At 50.0% G+C, this 21,179-nt stretch overlaps 3 protein-coding genes across 8 annotated transcripts in view; 1 reads left to right on the top strand and 2 right to left on the bottom strand.

Annotated features, from left to right (window-relative positions):
• The window catches only part of CYREN (cell cycle regulator of NHEJ), a 92,398-nt gene extending 72,105 nt beyond the window's left edge, over positions 1-20,293 (bottom strand). For 3 of the 6 annotated variants that reach the window (XR_004351375.1, XR_004351376.1, XM_032642617.1), the window contains exons 1-2: positions 17,929-18,094; positions 16,903-16,978 (exon numbers count right to left, since the gene is read on the bottom strand). Coding sequence is in view for 4 of the 6 variants with exons in the window: in XM_032642617.1 (XP_032498508.1) it covers positions 16,903-16,978; positions 17,929-18,062 (210 nt within the window). In the remaining 2 variants the exon portion in view is untranslated. Of the gene's footprint in view, positions 1-15,022; positions 16,047-16,902; positions 16,979-17,928; positions 18,190-19,104 lie in introns of those variants that run through there. The other 3 variants (XM_032642614.1, XM_032642615.1, XM_032642613.1) reach the window with 3 other exon arrangements.
• Positions 560-15,138, top strand: TMEM140 (transmembrane protein 140). Its single transcript, XM_032642612.1, has 2 exons — positions 560-823; positions 13,596-15,138. The coding sequence occupies exons 1-2, from the start codon at positions 787-789 to the stop codon at positions 14,186-14,188; spliced, it is 630 nt and encodes a 209-aa protein (XP_032498503.1). The 5' UTR covers positions 560-786; the 3' UTR covers positions 14,189-15,138.
• Positions 15,023-21,179, bottom strand: part of WDR91 (WD repeat domain 91) — a 35,714-nt gene continuing 29,557 nt past the window's right edge. Inside the window, exons 15-17 of the transcript XR_004351374.1 lie at positions 17,929-18,189; positions 16,903-16,978; positions 15,023-16,046 (exon numbers count right to left, since the gene is read on the bottom strand). The gene's annotated coding sequence lies outside the window, so the exon portion shown is untranslated. The remainder of the gene's footprint in view (positions 16,047-16,902; positions 16,979-17,928; positions 18,190-21,179) is intronic.

Below are 21,179 nucleotides of genomic sequence, written 5' to 3'. Positions count from 1 at the left end.
GCTGTCTACTGACTTAACCGAGCTTAACCCCAAATTGGAATTTCCAGCTGGTCATGTGAGCATAGAAAGCAATTTTTAAACTCTGGCTAGGAGCCCCTATGATTACAAAAATAAAAGCTCCGTTCTGCTCTTATTTTGAAATAAGATATTCCAGCTGTTCCAGCATGGGCCTAAACACCCTGGTGAGGACACTAAGACGACAAGGTTTTGTGTCCAGGGATACCCAGTCATCCTACAAGGCTGATTTCTGAAAAGGAGGGGACAGATGCATAACTTCTTCCCCAGTGGTGACCTGGGTCTGGGATCTCAGACCAGATGATCTTGAGGGTCCCTTCTGAGTGATTCTAGGTTGTATTTATCTTGGTTTAAAACATTAGGAGTTTTGAGAGTGTCTTGGCCAGTTTCCTTTCTGGAATTGTGGTGTGATATAATCAAGACACTTACCTGCCTCTTTAAGTCTATTGGTTGGTTGGTTCAGCTGTGGGTAAAGTGGCCGGTTTGGGGAACAACAATGTTGTTTACATTCTTTCTTTCTGAAAAGTCAGGAGCCACCGGCAAGAAATGAAAGTGAAATCAGGGGATAGTGTCATCAGTCAGCACAAATGTGACAAAGTTCAGAGAGCTGTTTACTTAGGCACAACTGCGCCTGCCAGCCAGTCATAAGCTCGGGGCTTATGCTCGGGGCTGCATCGTTCCCGTCTCCACCGGCCTCGTTTCTGGAACCTGACATTAGGACGCAGCGAGAGAGAAGAATCAAGCGAACATGATTTCCTGCTCCTCCTCTATATGAGTGTTTTGTGGGTTCTGCATCTTCTTTTTGGTAAGTACCTACCCTACATGCCCCACAGCTCGCCCAGACGCCTGCCTCTCTGCGAGACAAGTCAGCTTTCCTCTCAGACCCTGCATTCTAGCCATGGGCCTGAGGAAACGACTGGTAGTCAGGGTCTGGGACCTTCCCCCCATACAGACCCACCTTCGTGAGCTCTGCTCTTCCCTCCTTCTCCCTACTCCCTGCAGCATCACTGTGCGACTCTGGCCTCAGAAGGGGTGCAGGTAATGTCAGTATAACTGGTTAGAAATGCAGGGGACAACTGTGGGCAGCAGGGTCTTGCACCGAGTCTGTACAAATAATGGTTTGTGACGCACGAAGTGGATTCTTCATCAGAAATAGGCCACCAAACAAAAGCAGATCGCTGACTCGCAGTAGCTAAACTGGTAGTTACAGGAAACACCATGAGTTCTTAAAATACGAACTGTGGACTAAGATTGTCAGAAAGACCTGTGTTCTTGACTCAGAAAGAAGACAAGAGATTTTCAGACCCTGTGTTATTAGACTACATTGCTTTTCACACCTTGACGGAAATTCATGGTGGGATTTTAGTTCAGTTGGTGATCTTAAAAGATTTTTTTTTAATGTGGGCTATTTCCCTAATAATTTCCAATATGCTTCTTCACCTGTAAAATCAAAGGCTCTTTGGGAAGAGATAAATACATGTATGTATGTGATTTGTCCTTCCTTCCTCCCTCATGACAGCTGAAATGCATTTTTCAGTATCTTCTTCCTAAACCTCATCTCTCCCAAAGTCCCGAATCTGTGCACATGACGTTCGCCTTTTGATTTTGTATATTCCCCTTTCTCAACACTCTTTCCAGCTAACCCCCTGCTTTATCTAATCACTAAGATTGTTGGTTTTCTAAATTTCACTTTTACGTAAATATAACACATGATTCTGGAAATATTTTTAATGTAAAAAGAAAGGAACTCTTACCCATAATGCCAAAGATATCAGGGCAAACATGAACATTTTAGAACAATTCCTTAGTCTCTTTCTTGCAGTTATACTATAAAGTGTGATTTCAGACCAGGTTCTTCTAAAGGCTGCATAGAGTTTTAGTATCTTGATACATCATAATTTGATTCTAATGTTGGGCATTCAAGTTGCTTCTCATTTTTTGCCAAAGTAATACTATGATGAACATTCCTGTATATAAATCATTGACTGCATTTCTGATTGCTGCCAAGTGGAATTACTTGGCCAAAAGTTATGATGATTTTTAGGGTTTTTAGTGCCTTTTGCCATATTGCCTCCCAGAATGTTTCTAAGAATTTTCACATCCACCATCATTATGTGAAAATGCTAGTTTTACTGCACTCTTGATATCAGTGTTTTTAGCTGCAGTTTTAATAGGGAAACTTATAGGTTATTTTACTTGGCATATCTTTGATTACATTACATGAGGTATAGACTTTTTTTCATGTCAGTTAATGTGATAGAGTGTTTTATAATAAGAAATATGCGTTTGGCCTCTGTCCCCATTTCTGGCACAGAGCTCCTAAAACCCTTGGAATTTCCTTAGTGATAACAGAGGTAAAGGTGTTTTTTTTTAATTCATTACAAACCCTTTTCAACCACCTCTGAGTTAACTTTTGGCAAGTCGCTAAGGATGGGGCCGGCTGCCAGGGAAAACCACCACCCCAGCCCCCAACCTCTAGGGAGGTGAGAGCGGCTGGAGACTGAGTTCAATCACCAGTGGCCAATGATTCAATCAATCATACCTACGTAATGAAACCTCCATAAAAATCCCTTAAGTACAGGGTTCAAGAGCTTCTGGGTTGGCGGACACACGGAGATGCCAGGAGGGTGACAGGCCTAAAGAGGGCGTGGAAGCTTCATGACCCTTCCCCCCACCCTTTGCCCTATGCATCTTCTGGGTGGCTGTTCCTGAGTTGTATCCTCCTATGATGAATGAGTATTCTAGCAAGTAGGCTGTTTTCCTGAGTTCTGTGTGAGCCACTCTAGCAAATTAATCAAACCCAAGGAGGGGATCATGGGAAACTCGAAGTTATCCTAGACTTGCACTGCGGGGGGCAGCACTCGGCTTGTGGCACTGACCCCTTAACCTGTGGGATCTGATGCTATCTCCAGGTAGATAATGTCAGAATTAAGTTAAGTTATAGGACATCCAGGTGTCACAGAGAATTCCTTGGTGGGGAAAAACCCTCACACATTTGGTGGAGGGTACAAATAAACAAAAGAGCTTTTACAGTTAACTATTTTGCATTCCTTCTTATGTGAAATATCTCTTCATATGCCTTGTCCATTTTTATGGAGATTAATGTTTTTCTTATCTGTTTGCATGAACATTTGTTATATTAGGTATATTAACCATTTCATGTTTGTTGCAGATATTTTTCCATACTCACTGACTTTTTTTGGGGGGGCTGCATTGGGTCTTCTTTGCTGTGCTCTGGCTAACTAGTTAAGATGAGCGGGGGCTACTCTTCGTTGCGGTGCGGTGGCTTCTCCTGTGGCAGAGCACAGGCTCTAGGCATGTGGGCTTCTGTAGTTGTGGTGCAAGGGCTCAGTAGTTGTGGCTCACGGGCTCTAGAATGCAGGCTCAGTAGCTGTGGCGCACGGGCTTAGTTGCTCTGTGACATGTGGGATCTTCCTGGACCAGGATTCGAACCCATGTCCCCTGCATTGGCAGGCAGATTCCTAACCACTGTGCCACTAGGAAAGCCCTCCATGATCACTGACTTTTAATTTTACATTTTGTTGTACAAAATGTATATTTTAATAGTGAAATCTGTACTGCTTTTTTCTTTGTAGTTTCAATTTGCTTTTAAGCTCAGAGCATTCTTTCTCATTCATAAATCAAATATTTACTTTTTTCTAGATCTTTTTTTTTTCTTTTGTGTTTGTTCCTTACACTTCACTATCGGACCCATGTGAAATTTATTTTGGTATGTGGAGTGAGATGAGGCCCTAAAATAGTTTTCTTTTGTTTTAACTAATCAGTTGCTTCAGCATTAGTCAATGGAAAACCCTTTCTTCCACTGAACTATAACACCAATTTTATGGTGTATTAATTTCATACACATGGCTTTTCTGAGACATTCTGCTCTCTGAGCTGTCCATCCAGTACCCCTGCCATTCTGTTCTATTGGGCCCACCTCCCCCTCAGTTATTTCTACTTGGGAGCTGGACACTGCAATGACCTCAGTGACTCTAGCCTGCCTTAGGCCTCTTCAAGTGAACTACAGCTTAAGGTGAATTAATTAATATAATAAATATCTTTGGAAGTTTAATCTTCACATATGCATACACAGTATGTTCTCGCAGAAACTGAGACTTTTTGCAGGGCTTTATTCTATACCCCTAGGCTCACACCACCTCAGCTGTCTCAGTCCTGTCAAAATGACAGAACTGAAATAATTTAGTAATGAGTTTACTCATTCCTTCGTTCAAGGAAAAACAATCCACAGATCCAGGGAGCATGGCGCCTCACAAGCGGGGGAGCATTCTTTCTAGGGATGTGGGACAGAGCATTAGAAGAGGCAACGTGGCTTATGATGAAGCCTCGACCTCCTAGCCAGCAGGTCCTATTTCCTATTCCACAAGACTGTGATTGGTGTATGTTAGGGTTCCTTGACAGGTGTTTCCCAGGCAGGCTGACTTGGGTTTAGATTTGTGACCTGGGCTGGGCCACTGGGGCCGCCTCATTTTCTGAGTCCCAATATACAACTTAACTTGATCAGCCAAAAATCTAGACTTGAATAGACTTTGGGAGGGGAGGCCCCCGATCCCCAGCTCTTCTGTGAGGACACAGATCTTCTGCCCACTCAGCAGCAGTAGGGAGGTACAGGTACTAACAGCCAAGACCCTGGCAGAGCAGAGAACACAAAGGAGCAGCAACCTCGGCCCCTTCCTGCAGCATCCCGCCCACCAGGAAGCATCAGGCCTCAGTCAGCACCCCGCTAAGAGTGACCAGGGAAAGATTCACTTTCTGAGGGATGGAGGGAGAGGCCCCATAGCACCTGCTACTCCGTTTGCCTGTGATTTGCTTTCTTTGAGTTATTTTAGTGAGTTACAAAGCCATTTCATATGCGTTACAAACTCTCCAGGTAAGAACCGTATCCTCCTGTGTGGGGATTGGAGGTGAAATCCAAGAAAACTCAGCCTCCTTTCCGGCCAACTCTCAAAATAACTTTTGCAAAACTGAAGGTCTAAGTCTAAGTGACCATCTATCATTCTTTCCCTCCTCTTCTTTCCTTTTGACTGCTGGGGGCAAACTACGTTCACTAGTTTTACAGCAGGGCTAGTGGGCAGAACCGCCAGAGACAACGCCTGGCACTGCTCCAACCCCAGTTCAGGAACTCTCCACACCTTCAGCCCCACCACCTGGGGCCTCGCGCCTTAGGTTTGGGGGAGCAGGGGCTTGAGTTAATGAAGCACCTAGTGAGGATATAATCCAAACCTCTCACCCTGGCCTCCAAGGTCCTCAGGGACCTGGGTCCGCTCACCAGTCCAGCCTCGTCCTGTCCCCTCAGTAACTGGGCTGTCACCCAGCCCCTGGTCTGTTCCTCTCCCAACCCGGTATTTATAACCACTGCACTCTGTTTCTAGAAGGCTCTTCCCCTGGCTTTTTCACACCCGTCAGGCCTCAAATCAAATGTCTCTTTCACAGACAGACCTTCCCTGACCCTCCAATGGAAACCCATCACTTCCTTCTACCAGGTTCTCTCCTTCACATCGCCCTGTTTATTTGCTTCCCAAATCTCTTCAAAAATTATAATTATCTTTTTAAAAATACATGTTTGGTGTTTGTCTCCCCAACCAGAGTGCAAGCTCAAGGAAGGCAAGCCCCTGCTTTGCCCCGCATGTTACTGATTCCCCAGGGCCTGTGACTCAGGGAATTGTCCAACATGTATGATCGCTGGAGTCACAAGAGGAAACCCTGGCCTCATCAGTAGAAGGGGGGGCAGTGGCTCTCCAGGTGAGTGCAGGATAGAGGGCAGAAGCGGCATAATCTAGGGCGACAGCAAAGGCCGTCACTCTTTGCTGGTACTGTTATTTGTCTTCAAACTCTGCCTTGGGGCCTGTGAATCTTGGCCCCCCCCGTAAACTGCACTGTGAAGTCCCCCCAGTAAAAACCAAACGAGGATGGGTCCCAAGGTGCAGGCGTTTTCTCATTTTTAAGGATTATTTTTCCCCGTGCTAAATTTTTTTTGACCTTTGTTCCCAGCTGGATCATCTGCTTACTAGCAGGGCTAATGAGCAACAAAACAACTGGACAAACAGCAAGTTAATATTAATGGAGCTGCTGAGACAGTCTATTGCAGTAGCTTGCTGGAGGTGGAGGGGGTGGCGAGTGCGCCGACTCCATGCTGCAGTCTCATGGTGTAGTCATGTTTCTGCTGGCAAAGCTGTTTTTATTTACATGGAAAAATTAAGTAAATCCATACGTCACAGTGTTCCATAAAAAGCCACTGCTGGCCCGGCCATCCGTGCAGCATCTGAAACCCAGGCTGCTGCTTCCATCTTACAACATTTGGGAAACAGCGCTGTGGCCTCGTTTCCAAAAGTAAGAAGCTGAGCTCACGTTTCTGCCAAAGCAAATATGACACATTTCCCTTTCTTCTTCCCTTTTTATTCTCGTCAGGAGCCACACCCAAACCACGAGCACAGTGATAAGGTGTGCTAGACAGTTCAGCTAGACAGATTTTCGCCAGGGCTGGAGGCCCGCTCTGACAACCTGGCTCCCTCCGACAACCTGGCTCCCTCCTCTGTCAGATTCTGTTTTTCTGACTTTCTTCTGCTCGTATTTTCTTCCCTGGGCTTTGCTCCCCACTCTTCACGTCGCAGCCCCGCCCTCCGCCCCTGTCCTGCTCTTCCCTCGTGTCCCCTTTCTCCCCTGGACCACAGCCTCCATCCACCACGGCACCAGAGCAGGCAGCAGTCCATCTGTGCAGATCAAATTAACTCACTTCAGTCTCACAACAGCACCCAGGGACAGGCCCAAAGGCGCGTTAAGGGCGGGGATGTAGACTCCCGGCATGCCAAAGGTCACGCGCTATGAGTGACAGGACAGCAGCCTGAACCCCGGTGATCTGACACTAAGGTCCACGCTCTTCACCACCACATCCCTCACACCACCCCGGAGTCGTCGGCGCCAGCCACCAATGAGGCCAGCTTCCTGGAGTCCAGGTCCTCCAGGGAAGCTCTGAACTCCAGTACTAGTGTCTCCTCAAGAATGTCACTTCTCTGAGCCCCAGTTTCCTCTCTATGATAATAATTTAAGTAATACTAGGTAACGTTCCACATGCTGCACATAAATCACCTCACTTAATTTCCATAACATTTACAAAACACATTCTATTGTTATACCCATTTTGCAGGTGAGAAAACTAGGCAGAGAGACATTCAGGTAGCTAGTAAATGGTAGAGCAGGGATTTGAACCCAGGACACACAGCTTCAAAGTCTAAGCTCAGTGTCACCCCCATACAAGGGGAGAATAATGTGATGTCCACTGTGGCCGTGAAGATTAAAGGGGATGATGCATGTGAGGGCCAGACCTCGAGAGACAAGGCTCAGGTTCTTACAGTGATTTCACAATTCTGCCCGACAGGCCTCACCAGGCTCACTTGGGGAAGTTACTGAGCCTCACTAAGCCTCAGTTTTCTCCTCTGGAAAGTGAAGATAATAACATTAAATGTGCTCTCATAGTGAAAACTTAAGAATACCTGCTAAGTGCTTAGTACAGGGCCTGGCACAGGGTAAATGCTCAAAAAGAGTTTGAGGTCAGTTCAGTATTTAATCTTTAATAAGCCCTCAATCAAAATAGATTCTTTCTTAGACATCTCCAGTGATCACAAAGACTTCTCAAAGCAAGTTCTGCCCTCCAAGCTCCCCTATAGCTTTCTTAAGTCATTAATGAGAAGGAAGGCCGGGAGATGAATTTGTAGCCGACAAACTAAAAACCCATCCGTTTTTCTTTCAAGCTTCTGTTCCACAAAACTTGCACACTGTGTAGCGTCTGACAGCAGCAAAATGATAACATCCAAGTTTTGCCAGGTCATGGCAACTGCTCCTGGGGGTGCGGGGGCGGGGCGGGGCCTCACCACACCTGAGTCCCTCCTGGCAAGGGGCCTCACAGTGTCCAACGCCTGAAGCTAGCTACAGGCTCACATACATGTCTGAGAAAGAGGGGACAAGCTTGAGGAAACTTACATTTAGGAAATTGGAAGAATAAAAAACAGAAGGTGGAGAACCAGGACAGAGATTCAGGTCAAAAAAATAGAAGCAGGGCTTCCCTGGTGGCACAGTGGTTCAGAGTCCACCTGCTGATGCAGGGGACACGGGTTCATGCCCCGGTCTGGGAAGATCCCACATGCCGCGGAGTGGCTGGGCCCGTGAGCCATGGACACTGAGCCTGCGCCTGCGCGTCCGGAGCCTGTGCTCCGTGGCGGGAGAGGCCACAACAGTGAGAGGCCCGCGTACCGAAAAAAAAAAAAAAAAATAGAAGGAGGCATTTACGAAGCTCTATGTGCCATGGCTGACGTTCACGAAACCATTCAGAGGTCACTCAGTGGATACTTACTACGTGCCCATAATGTGCCAGGTAGTCCTGGGTGTTGCGGATTTAACAGTTAAAGGCAGATTTTGAGAGAGACGGGCAGCCATAGATTTTTGTCTGATTTGCCTAACAGATAAAATTCCTTGCCCACATGAAGTTTACATTCTACTGAGGGTTGTAGATGGAAGACAAAAGAAAACATTTAGCACGTTAGATGGTGGAAAACGGCAAGGAGGAAGAGCAGGGAAGCAGCGCAGGGAGAGCGGTGCCGGTGCCGCGGAAGGGCTGCTGCGGCTTCAAAATGCCGACCAGGGATGGCGCCACTGAGAAAGGGACCTTTGAGCAGAGACCCAGGGGAGGCAGACACGTTAGAACAGACACCCAACGGAGGCAGACACGTGATGACAGAAGAGCACTCCAGGCGAGGAATGCAAGCGCAAAGTCCCAAGCTTGCCTAAAGTTTTTGGAAAATGCGAAAGGAGCCAACGTGGCAGAAGCTGGGGGAGGGAGTGGAGAGCAGGAATAACGGGAGAAGAGGTCCAGGAGGTGACACGAGCACTAACAGCACTGGGGAGTCCTGATCCAAAAGAAGCTGGAGAAGGCCAAGTTACTGTTAATGTTGTCCCTGGATAGTGGGCGCCCTTGGCGTCAAGAGTCATCCTTGTTAACAAGCTCCAGGACATTTACACACCTGCGGGCACAGCACACTGTATCATTCCCTGGCCAAGGAATTCAAACGTTCCAGGGTCTCGTCCCCACCCTCTGGAGCGGGAGCTCGGGCAGAAGGGGACACTTACAGGAACTTGCCTTCCTCTCCGATGGGCACCTATAAGGGCTCATTAAACACGTGATGAACGAAGCAGAATCCCCCGGTGGTGGACGAGTGGTGCCCTGATATGAGCAACAGTGCAGGGTGCTCCAGGAGGCTACCCTCGGGGGCATCATTCGGGACAGAGGCGTGCAGGTGGTGAACTCGGGCAAAATGGCGAGAAACTAAATAAGCCCCAGCTATATAAAGTCTTCTTACTGAATATCATTAGACGTTCAGGCAGGAAGAATGAACTGAAAAAACAGAATGAGGTGGGTGATTTGGGAGTGGGTATTTTTGCTAAGTCAATGTAGAGAAAGGAGTTTTGTGGGGAATCTCGTATGTTGGGATAAGATGCAAATATAGTATGTGAAGTCATGATTAGAGCAGTGACGAATCAGAAGTTATAAGTAAGTGTGTGATCAACATCTGTATACAGCAGCCGCATAATGATTAAGCTGATAGATATTTTAGCATAAAAGAAAGAAGTGCTTGGGAGCTGGAGCTACAGACCTTCTCTGAAATGGAAACACAAGGTCGACGGGCAGCAGTTTGCAAAGTCCACTTTGACCCTGGAACTCGAGAGCACATGGTAGGCCTTCAGCCATCTGAAGTAAACAAGCCAGTGTCGGTGGCAAGAGCCGGCCTCCCCGCTCCATCAGCCCTTCTCAAGTGTCCCTTACAGTCAAGGGGCAGGCCAGGGGTGAAACCTATGCTGGGAAAAGGTCTCTGGTCACCCGTTCTCTGCCTGCCAGGTGTCCTATACTCGGGGCGTGGGCGGCCCGAGGGATTTTCAGTGCGACAATCTGCCAGAGCTCCAACCCTCCCTCAGACACGACCTCATGCAAGTTTCCCTCTTTTAACATGAAGGTGGCAAGAACGTAATTTAGAAGATCGGGATACTATGTCTGTGCCTCTTTCAGCCATCATCCCATCAATGTGAAAACTTCAGAGGTGCTTAAAGTAAAAAACAAAAGCAGACAAACTGCCTCGAATGCACTGTCTGGGAGTGTTCTCCTTCTGCTTCTCTAACTGGGACTCTGCTGCCCTGGGCTCTCCGGTGACAAGCGTGAACACACTCCACACACTCAGAGTCAATATCTGTGTCTTGGTCCAGGGGCCCCACTGCCACAAAAGGGTTATGCCTTACGATGACCGTTGTGACGACAAAAGGCTAGCCGCCTTTATTTATAAAGAGCTCATATACAGAAACCAAACAGAAACCAAAACTGAAAATGATAGAAAGAAAAAAAAAAAAAAGGAAATGACAGCACTCCCAAGAGAAGAAAACAGAGACGGTCAACAAACACTTAAAAAACGTTAAACCTTGCTCATTAAAAAGAAACAGTATAGCAATGCTGTGTCATTTTTCATTATCAAAGATGAAAAGACAAGAAAATTCAATCTGGGAGGATGAGATAAGTACTCTCTTAAGCTGCTGGTGGAAGGATAAACTGATTCACAAACACAGTCACCATGGCATTAATATTATAAAACAACATCGTAAGACAGAATATATAAACCATACACAATAGAACAGCTAATGCAGCCGTTAAAAATATTGTTTAGGAAACACTTCTAGTGACAAAAGGAAATATTAATGCTATAATGATGTTTACAAAGCAGGATACAAGCACATATATTTACGTGGTCCCAACTATGTAAAACAACATTATAGCAGGAAATGTGTCATTGAGTGGTTACTTCTACAACCTTGAAGTTATAGACGATTTTTAGTCTTGTCTCCATACTTTCGTGCATTTTTCTAGTTTTCTACAACCAAGATGCATTACTTTATTATAAACAGGAAAACTTCACCTAAAAATAGCAACAGTGACTCAGCAGTGTCCCCTTCTGCCCTCTGAAGGAAGCACAGGCTTATCATCTAAAGGGAATTAAAAAGCTCATTGTGGTGAGAACATGAATACTAGGATTGTTAAAAGCCAAAACAAAACAAAACAGGGTAAAGCTCTTAGGAAGGCAGAGCAGAGTACCCTAGGGTTTTCCAACCAAATAACCATATCGTTTTACTGGGAAGTGTTTAGAAAAAAGAAGCTAGGACTAGCCCCCAACCTCTCTGTCCACATCCCAACAGGAAGCACAGAGGAGCCATCCCAGCACTGAGTATATATGAGACGTAAAACACGGCCCCTCACCTCAAGAAGCTTTGCCATCTTGTTAGATAAGTACACGCAGGACCTAAAGGGCGCTACATGTCATTTTCATTCAAAAAAAAAAAAAAAAAAGAGTTCCTACTGTGTATCACGCACCATTCTGGGATAAAACAGCGAGTGGGAGCATAATCTTGGCCTTCAGCTATAGCAGAGTGTGGGCTGAAGTAGTCTGAGAAAGCTGTTGAAAAATTAGTAGGACTCACAGAGGCAGAGAACAGGGTAGGACTTGAGGAGGTGGAGTGCCTGAGCAGGTGGGCAGTCGGGAGCGGGGACAGTGGGCAGGTGCCGGACTGAGCAAAGCAAGGGGGGAAGACCAAAGGGAGCTGGGCCTCACTGGAGAACCCAAGTTCAAGTTCTAAGCCGTACCAGATCATGGTGAGCCTCACATACCAGGCATAGGAGTTGGGACTGAATTCTATGTGCATAAAGGGGTGAGAGGAAGTAAATCAAGGACTACCACCTTCTCCACACGCCTGCTCATGGGCTTCCTAGCTCCAATTTATTTTGTCTCACTCTCTGTTGAAAACCTCGAGAGAGAAGAGGAAGTCAGAAACAAAGGCCCTGGGTGCCTGGGGAGCTGCTGATTGACGTGGCTCAGGCAGTCTCCTCTGAGAAGCCCCAGGAATCTTTTTGCATTAAGCTTAATATATGTATTTTTTTTTAGCCTGAGTGTAACAGGCTTGAAATAGGAGAAGTAAGAGGGAGCGTTTACACAAAGGCACCCCAACTCCCAAAATGGACCATGGAGGCAAGTCAAATCTCATTTCCCACTGCACAATGGTGTAAATCCGGATTCCAGTCCTGGAAATCCATCCTACACCCCGAAATACCTAAATGCATTAAAAATGGAAATACAAAAAAAAAAGAAAATGGAGATACAGGCTTTTACAAATATTTGTTAATATGTAAAACTGTTTAAACTATGTTCCTGTTGGGAATTTTTCCCATCCCGTGGGCTGCACCGGTTAAAACTTACCGTACCAAACTAATACCGTGGACTAAACACACTCTTTTTATACCTGGTAAATCTTTCTGTCTCTGCCAAAGGAGTCACTGATAAATCTTTATTCTCATCAGCCACCTACTGCAGACTGAACATGTGTCCCCCCAAAATTCGTATGTTGAAACCTAACCCCCAACGAGACAGTATTTGTAAGTGGGGCCTTTGGGAGGTGATTAGATCGGTACCCTTAAAAAAGAGGCCCCAGAGAGTTCCTGGTCCCTTCCACCATGTGAGGACACAGCAAAAAGTTGAGCCCTTACCACACTCTGAATCGGCCGGTGCCTTGATTTTGGACTTGCCGTCAGAACTGAGAGGAAGAAGTCTCTGTTGTTGACAAGCCACCCAGTCCACGGTAATTTGCTGTAGCAGTCTGCATGGCCTGACGCTGCCCTCCCCCTCAGTCTGTTCCACATCCTGCCCCCTCTCACCACGCTTTGTTTTTCCACGCGCAGGACAAGTGTGGGAGTGGTCAGGCAGACCCTCCAGCCAGCTCTGGGAAAGGTGAGGGGCTGCACCTCTCAAGGGGTCCCTCCAGAAATTGATCTCCAGGGCCACCACTGGCCACCACTCCCTGCACTGCCCACACCATAGGCAGCCCTGGCAGGGTGCACACTGCAGGACACCACTCTGTGTTCTGGCCCTGTGCTCCTAGGCACTTCAGGATGGAAATGGCTGTCTTGTTCCGTATTTGGCAAATTTACAAATATAAAGGCATAGTATGCAGATTACTGTTTGAGAGGCCAATTTGGAGAAGTCCTTCTGATTAAAAACTTAGTGAAAAGATTTTTCCAAAAAGATGACGAAGGTACATCCTATATATATCGATACTATATACTATAGAGGGACTAGAGAAGGCAAGTTTCCTGTAGATCAATTTGGCAAAATGCAGTAAAATCACTAAAAAATATTGCTACCCTTGACCCAGTGATTGCAGTTTTAGATATTAATCCTAAGGAAAAATCAGATTCAGCAAAGTCTCAGGCCAAAGGTCATTCAGTTATGATATTTCCCGCCCTCAAAGCTGCCAGGAGGGCCCTTCCTCCTGACCTCAACCCAGAGAGGCAGCTGAGGACTTAGCCCCTGGAGCCTGCCTGGAGGTTACCCCAGATGTCTTGGTTTTGGTTTGGCTGTCTTGAAGGGAGTTTGCCACAGGTTTTCATGGAATTCCAGAAGGGAGAGCAGGAGCTTGAGAATAAACTGGGAGGGAGACAGGGAGAAATGGACACTCACAGCATGACTTCCTGCAGGTACCCAGGAAGGCGCCCTGCGAAGCGCAGGAGAAGATGCCCGTCCTAAGGTCAAGGTGGAGTAACCAACTGCTCTTCCTGGGAATCATGACACTCACAGTCACAGTGATCTTCCTGCTGTTCTTTGCTCTCCTCTGGAAGGCCGGCAACCTTATCGACTTGCCCAATCTCAGAATTGGGTTCTACAACTTCTGTCTTTGGAACGAGGGCACTGGAGCCCTACAGTGTCACCAGTTCCCTGAGCTGGAGGTCCTGGGGGTGCCTCGAGTTGGCCTGGCCCTGGCCAGGCTTGGCGTGTACGGGGCCCTGGTCCTCACCCTCTTCGTGCCCCTGCCTCTCCTCCTGGCCTGGTGCAACAGTAACGAGGGAGAGTGGCAGCTGGCCGTGGGCTTCCTGGCCACGTCCTCCATGCTGCTGGCCAGCGGCCTGGGCCTCTTCCTCACCTACACATGGAAGTGGCTCCGGCTCTCCCTCCTGGGGCCTGGGTTTCTAGCTCTGGGTGTTGCCCAGGGCTTACTCATCCTCTTGCTTATGGCCACAGTCGTGTTCCCTCAGAGGGCAAAGGACAAGAACTTGACAGCTGCTAGCTCTGTCTAAAGGCTTACGTGATTGCAAGGGTTCTGTTTGAACTATGCTCAGAGAAGCTGCCAGAGAATTCACGGGCTGCTGTGTCTTCTCAGCCATCCTGTTTCATAGCTAATGCTGATCTCAAGACTAGCAGACGGGACCCACCGCGGAGGGGGTAGGGCACCCGACGTCAAGGACAGGCAGCAAGGGCGGCCAGGGCTCCCTCGGCCACTTAGTGTAGGGTTGTGCGTCCTTTGGGACTTTTAAGGTTCCCAAGGTCACCCTAAAACCACACAGCTCATTGTCACAAGAATTCCTGCTTTAACTAACTGATCTGAGCAAGCCATTCTTACTTTATCCTCAGAACAATGGGGAGGTAAGGCTTCCTGTCACGGGGCCAGATTTCCAGTACAAGTTGCCAAATGCCAGACTGGAACCCAGTGAGGGTTTACGAAGAAACACCTCAGGGTCCCTGGGGGCCCTGCCTGGCAAGCTCCCCATCTCCATCCAAGGCGGGTAGACCGCGATGAGCCCCTCACCTCCGACAACGCTCCCAAAGGCCCAGGAATAATCTGAGGGATTCACCGAAGACAGAACACATGGGCACAAAGAGCAGCCTTGGTGGCTTTGAAGGTTCCCCTGAAAAGGCTCCCGGCTCCCTGAAGGCTCCCTGAAGCCCGACAGAGCAGGGGATCAGCGGGCAGATCCCTCCCAGCACGTGACCTGGGAGTTCAGGAGCCGAAGACACGGGGTCCCTGGTCAGGAGAGGAAGGTGAACAGGACTGAACGGTTCCACATCCACGTGAATGCTGCATCCCTTCACCTCTCACCCGGGGCCCAGAAAGGATACAAGCACAACTCATGCACTGGGGAACTTTGTGTATTTTTCAGCACCTATATATTGAAAACCTGTACAGCACGTGATTGCCTCATCCTATGCCTGTCAAAAGCCACATTGAATACAGAAGCAGAAACACGGACTCTAGTGTGATGTCTTGTCCTTGGTGTCTCCTTTGGGTTCCTGTCCCACTCTTGCTTTCCGACTGTCCAGGGACCAAGGCCGAGGCCACCAAGTGGAAGAAAGGTGGCAGCTCGGGGGGAGGAGGTCTGATTGGTCGGAGGCTTCCCAATCTGTACGCTGAGCCTCAGGCTCCTGGACGGAGCCCAGCACTGTGGCAGGATGTCTGGTTCAGGGCTGGACGAGCAAGGGCTCACAGACTGATCGACCGCCTCGTGATGAAGGCTATTTTTAAAATAGGTTTCCTCCTTAGGGAGGCCAAACAGTAGGAATTCCAGTGTACTTAGCAGCCATACTTGTTTTTCTTTAAACATTATTAAGTTGACTCTTTGGTTCCAGTAAATTGACCACCACAACCTCATCTCCCTGGAACCAGGTAGCTGAACACAACAGACTGTGGGGATCCCAGACCCTCTGAGCGAGGAGAGAGCGCAGTGCAGGGAGGATCTCTAACGGGAGCTCATTCTGATTCCTCACTTCCCAAGGTGAATCTGCGCAGCCCAGAGAGGCGCAAAGCTGGGAGCAGAAGCCGTGACAGTCTGAGGGCAGCGCCCAGGCCAAGAGGGAAACCCCGCTTCCTTCAGCCACTCTGGGCAGAAAGTTCTGGAAGTTTGTCCCTTAGCTGAAAAATATCTCTCTGACGTATTTTAGCGCATCCTGGTCCTCCCCGAGTTCTCTGCCGCAGGCCGAGTCAGAAGCTGCAGGCCCCGGAGGAGGGCCGTCTTCCCCACAGTCCTCATCCTCGCTGTCCTCGCTTCTGCTCCCGCGGGGACTCGGGGACGGCGGCGCTGAGCTGGCCGGGGACTGCTCTGGCTTATCAGCGCCTGCCAGAGGCAGCTGTTCCAACGGCTTTTCCTGTTTTCGGCCCTGCTGAGTAGAAGCAGTGGCAGGCAAAACAGACGGGGGTTTACGTCCCTAACGTGCTGGTTTATCTGTCGGTGACGCAGAACATGCCCAGAAGCAACTGTCAAGCCAGCACAGGACGAGTCAGGCCCTGCCCCCAAATCACAGGTGGCCCCTCCCTCCCTTCACCCGACCCCTCCCCTCCCCGCCACCCCTTCTCAGATGGTGCAGGAGTAGAGACCAGCTTGGGAGAGCAGGGGCAGGGGCCTGAGGAATAGCGCCACAGGAAAGAAAACTAGAATAAATGTACGTGGAAAGGCAGGGTGACAGAATGCAAGGAGCACAGGAGACGAACCCCGAGTGCGGGCCTTAGCCTCTCCCTTACTGGCACCAAATCACTTATTGGAACTAATAATAATATCTATCAGCAGGTCATTGCAAGGAATAAATGCGATAGGAATATATAAAAGTCCCTGAGCAACTATCAAGTACTATCAAGTACAACTCTAAAGTGGGACAGTTAGCATTCGCTGCCGGAAGCCAAGACACTCAGCGGCGTGGTGCTCCGTATGGCGCTCAGAAGTCACCTCGCCCGACTGAGACCCTCCAGAGAACATGAGCAGTTAACAACTTCTGTCCCGTCCCCACGCCACCAGCACAGAGTCACCCAAACAGAGAGAGCTGCCCTCCCTCGCACAGCTGCGCCCTCCCAGGTCTCCAGCCCCAAGCGGGTGCCCACCAACCAGGGAGCGGGCTGCGGATGAGCGGGCTCCTGGCCACCCCAGCAGGCAGGGCTCCTGTTTTATTAGCATGAACCAGGCCCTGGTCTAGTTTCTGCCCACCAAGAGTTTCTGGTCGTAAGAAAAGACACAGCTGACCTTACCTCAATCAGGATCCCCAGAGCAACGTCTACGATTTCAGCTTCATTCATGCAGTACACAGTCCTCATGGCAGGAAGTCTGAAAGAAAAGCACAAAGCTAGAGACGGCACCAGGAGGAGAGAATGAGAGCAAGAGCTGCGTCTCAGGGCCTGCCCACCAGGGGTGAGAGCAGCAGCTTCCCCAGGGCACCAACGTGGCTTCTGCATCCTTGTAGCCAGTGACTGGCACAGGGGGTTCTCGGGGCAACAGTGTGGGGCATCCCAGCCTCCACCAGCTCCCCTGAGGATCTGGAAACAGGGCACGATGGCCGGCTTCTGAGAGTCAAACTCACACACACGGTGGATACGAGCAGATCGAACAAGCCAAGACACAACCCACCCCATTCCCACTGCAGTGCATGAACACAGTAAGGGAGGGCTGCACAGACCAGAAATCACGGCTGGCCAATGAAGACAACTTAGAAAGGGAAGGGCAGAGAGGGACAGTGAGCGCCTGGGACCACGAGGGGAGAGGGCAGGGACATCCCCTCCGTGGCAGCCCAGAAACCCCGCCATTACCCCCATTCAACTAACCCACCCCACGGCCTCTGATCTCAGGCCGGCACAGTAACCTATAGCTTGTCCACCTGTCCCTGAAGATCTACCCGCAGGGAGCCTGGACCACCTCGTCACTCATCTTGCCCAGCGGATGGTCACAATTTCTGTGGCAAGAGAAGAGACTGGCAATTTGGACAACTGGCGTCTGAGAGCTTGGCTGGTGTGTGTGTCCCGAGATGGGGAGCCGCTATCCGGGAGCTGACAAGTGAGGGTCTGGCGGTGGAGATTCACCAAGAGAGGCAGAAGCCGGTGCCAGTCTGGGAGGGCACAGCTCACTTCCTGTGCACCCCCCGAGAGCTGATGAGAGGTCTGTGGACTGAAACACCCCACCTCACCGTTCTGCCAACACGGGAAGAGTGGGCCCCGGCAACTGTGATGCCCCAAATCCCTCCCCCTGTCCTAATTCCCCAGGAGGACCAGAAGCTGCCCCACCTTGCTGCAGCCACTGGCACCGTGGCTGTTCTCCTCTTGGGGGTCTTCACCTGCACCGTCCTCTTTTCAGCCACCTGGGCTGTCATCCATGCGGGAAGCACCCTTTTTTTATTCTCAGATTTTAAGTCTTCCATCTCCCTAGTCTCTCATGAAGAGGAACCAGGGCCCAAGCTTAATGACTTCAGGACAGCAAATCTCACTCTCTCATCACACCAGGAATTATAGGTCTGTTTGTCCTGAATGGGAGTCCAGCTTTAATTCCTACAAAGAAGAACAAAGACCAGTGAATTCTAATAAGCGAGAATACTCCCAGGCGTCAGCCGAAATTACTGGTCAGGGCAGGGCCCAAGAGATGCAGATGTGCTGTTCACAGGGCATGAAGGGGCAGGCGAGGGGCTCAGGGAGAAGCAGCCCTCCACGCAGGGCCCAGGGACCCCACCGGCAGCCAGGCCCAACGCCTCCAGGAGCCTCTGCACTGAGCCATTCCACACGGGAGGAGTGGCATGAACACCCTCCCAGGAGGAAAGAGGGAGGGAGGTGCCCCTGCTCCTCTCCACCGCAGAGGCTCACGGTCCCCAGGGTGTCCAGACTACCCTACCCTTAAGACACCTCTCCAAGATCTCTCCCCTGTTTCTCCCAACCACAGACTTCTCATTCCCTCTTCTGGGAGCGGTTATAAGAAATTCCAAGGCCATTTTGATTCACAATGAGGTTTCACCGGCCAACACCCACTCCCTTACACCAAAGATACTTCTGACCCGTCAGATTTCAGCCAGCAGTAGGGTCAGGAATCCAGAAGCTGGGGCGCCGGGCTGGGGGGAGTGTCTCACCTTACCGGGCCTCTCCCCACCGCACTGGATTCCACCTCAGCCCCTCCTCCTAAAGCGCAGCCCCGACCCTGTGACTCAAAGGGTGCAGGGCTCCACCCTCCACTTAGCAGTTAACCCTGAAGGCAGCTGCGGGCGCCTTCTGCCTAAATTCAAGCGGTGCTAATACTCATTCCCACATCTAACGAGCACCGCTAACCGCCCGGCACAAACAGCGCGGCGGTCGGTGCATACACTGATTTGACCGTGAGGTAGATATTCTGAAGCGTATTTAACAGATAAGGAACTGAGACTGAGCAGTATGCACAAAGTCACAAAAAAGTTTGAAATGGCGGGCCGGGACACGCACCCGGGTCCTCCAGACTCCGCCGGCTGGGGGTGGGTGAGGGCCTGGGACGCCCCGGCGCGGCCCCGCGGGCGCGTGCCCAGCCCAGAGCTCCCGATTCTCAGCCGCCGCAGCCCTCGGGGACCCCGCGCCGTCCTGGCGCGACCAGACCGGTGCCGACCTGCAGGAGGAGGGCGAGGGGGGACGCGCGACAACCACGCGGAGCCTCACCGGCAACAGCACCGCCCGCGTCCCCGGCGCTCCTCCAGCAGGGTTTCCTGCCTCCGGGCCCGCGCCCCCTTCCTGGCTTCCGGGGCGGGTCCGGGAGTCTGATTCTGGGCGGTAGTACGGAACTCGGAGCCCGGCCGGCCGGGCTCCGACCCCGCGCGCACCGTGACCCTTCGCCCGGCTCGGCCGCGTCCCCGCACTTCCGGCTTCCGGCCGCCCGCGGGCGCGGAGGCCCGGGCGCGCCCCCTGTCGGCAGATCGCGTTGTCTGCGCCCTTGGCTGTGGAGCCCTGACTCCCTAGCTGATGGGAGACGCCGGGCCCTCTGTCCCGGGTCCTGACAGTCTCTCCTTGACCACATCCAGGTCGGGCTCCTCTCTGAACTCTTCTCAGCTAGGCCCTGACTTCTGGACTTCCGTGTGCATCTCCAAATTGCCCATTTTTAGCAAGAATACTGCTAAGTTGATCTAACCAAAGTCCACCCATCCCCCGCATCTGATCCTCACCCGCCACCATCTTCCAGGTGGTGTCTAATCACCCCGCCGCCCTCAGCAAGAATCATGTTAGGTCAATTTAGCCAGAATCCCCTCTTACTCCTATGTTTCCTGTTAATAATCATCCATCCACCGACCCCCCCCACCCTGCCACTTTTCCTTGTATTGGGAGTTGAGCCCAACTTCGCCCCCACTGCAAAACCCTACTGAGTAGCCCCCTCGAATAAAGTTTGTCTTACTTGTCTTTAACAAGTGTCATAAATAATTTTTAACAATATTTTTTCTTTAACAGTCCCCAAACGTGGCTCCATTTGAGGCTTGCTGGATAGACTCTGTTAAAGTGTCAATTCCCAGCCCTCGCCCCCCACCAGAAATTAGGGGGAGGGGATCTGCATTTTTGAAAGCTCTGCTGGGGAAGGGCAGAGGCGCAGTGCTCCCTGCTGGAGGCGTGCACTCCCAGGCAAGGGGGGTGCAAGGTGAGCCCCCCACCCCCCGCTGCAGGAAGGGAAATTAAAGATTCTGTTTACATTTCAAATTGGCCAGAGGTGTTCTGTGAACAGGGCTGCTCCACGAGGCTGCCCAGATGTCCTCACTGCTTTGCTTTTAGCCTGATGCTGAGCACTGCAGTTTACACGTGGAGTTAGCATCTAGTTTAACTTAGAATCACACAGGTTGAAGTAGCTTAAAAGACAGACAAAAAAAAAAAAACCCAGGTGGCACACATCACTAAAAACACAAGGACAAGTGCAGATGGTGAAACTTCTACCACATTTTGAGGCAAAAGGATGATCAGAACCAACCATCTACCCCCCAAAATGCAAAATTATCAAGACAGCCATTTGAAATGTGACTTACAACAAATCAGCTAATAATAGAATAATTACTCTCCATATGCTACAGGTGCAGGATAGGGGAGTGTGATCCAGAGTTTGGAGAATCCAGAGCCAGGAGTTCTCACTTCCAACTGTGTGTGCCTTTGGTTTCTGCAAAGCATTTTCACCCCATACTAATCCTCAATCCTAGGGAAGTAGGCTGGTACAGGAAAGTTTAAATCAATCAAGGCTTAAGGAGTAAATCAGTGATTTCAAGTCACAAAATCAACCTGCTGTGCATTGGGGTAATTTAGCTGCGGGCTGAACCTGGGCTCTGCCTCCAGCCTCTTCAGGAGGCCAACCCTTCCAGGCAGGATTTGCTTCTCCTCTGATTCCCTAAAGGTTCCAAAATCACTGACCTCTAGGGTCCTCTGCTCCCACGGTCTGTGAGCCAGGACAAATCCAAGTCTGATGGGTGGAGATGCATCATTTTGTTTTAATAAAGGAACAGAGAACACTTGCCATTATGAGAACCACTCCCTCCACCTTTTTCTCAAAAACCTTCTCC

Source organism: Phocoena sinus, chromosome 9, assembly GCF_008692025.1.
Source record: "Phocoena sinus isolate mPhoSin1 chromosome 9, mPhoSin1.pri, whole genome shotgun sequence".
Classification (NCBI taxonomy): domain Eukaryota; kingdom Metazoa; phylum Chordata; class Mammalia; order Artiodactyla; family Phocoenidae; genus Phocoena; species Phocoena sinus.
Note: the sequence above shows the minus strand (reverse complement) of the source record. Positions and strands in the feature narration are given on the sequence as shown.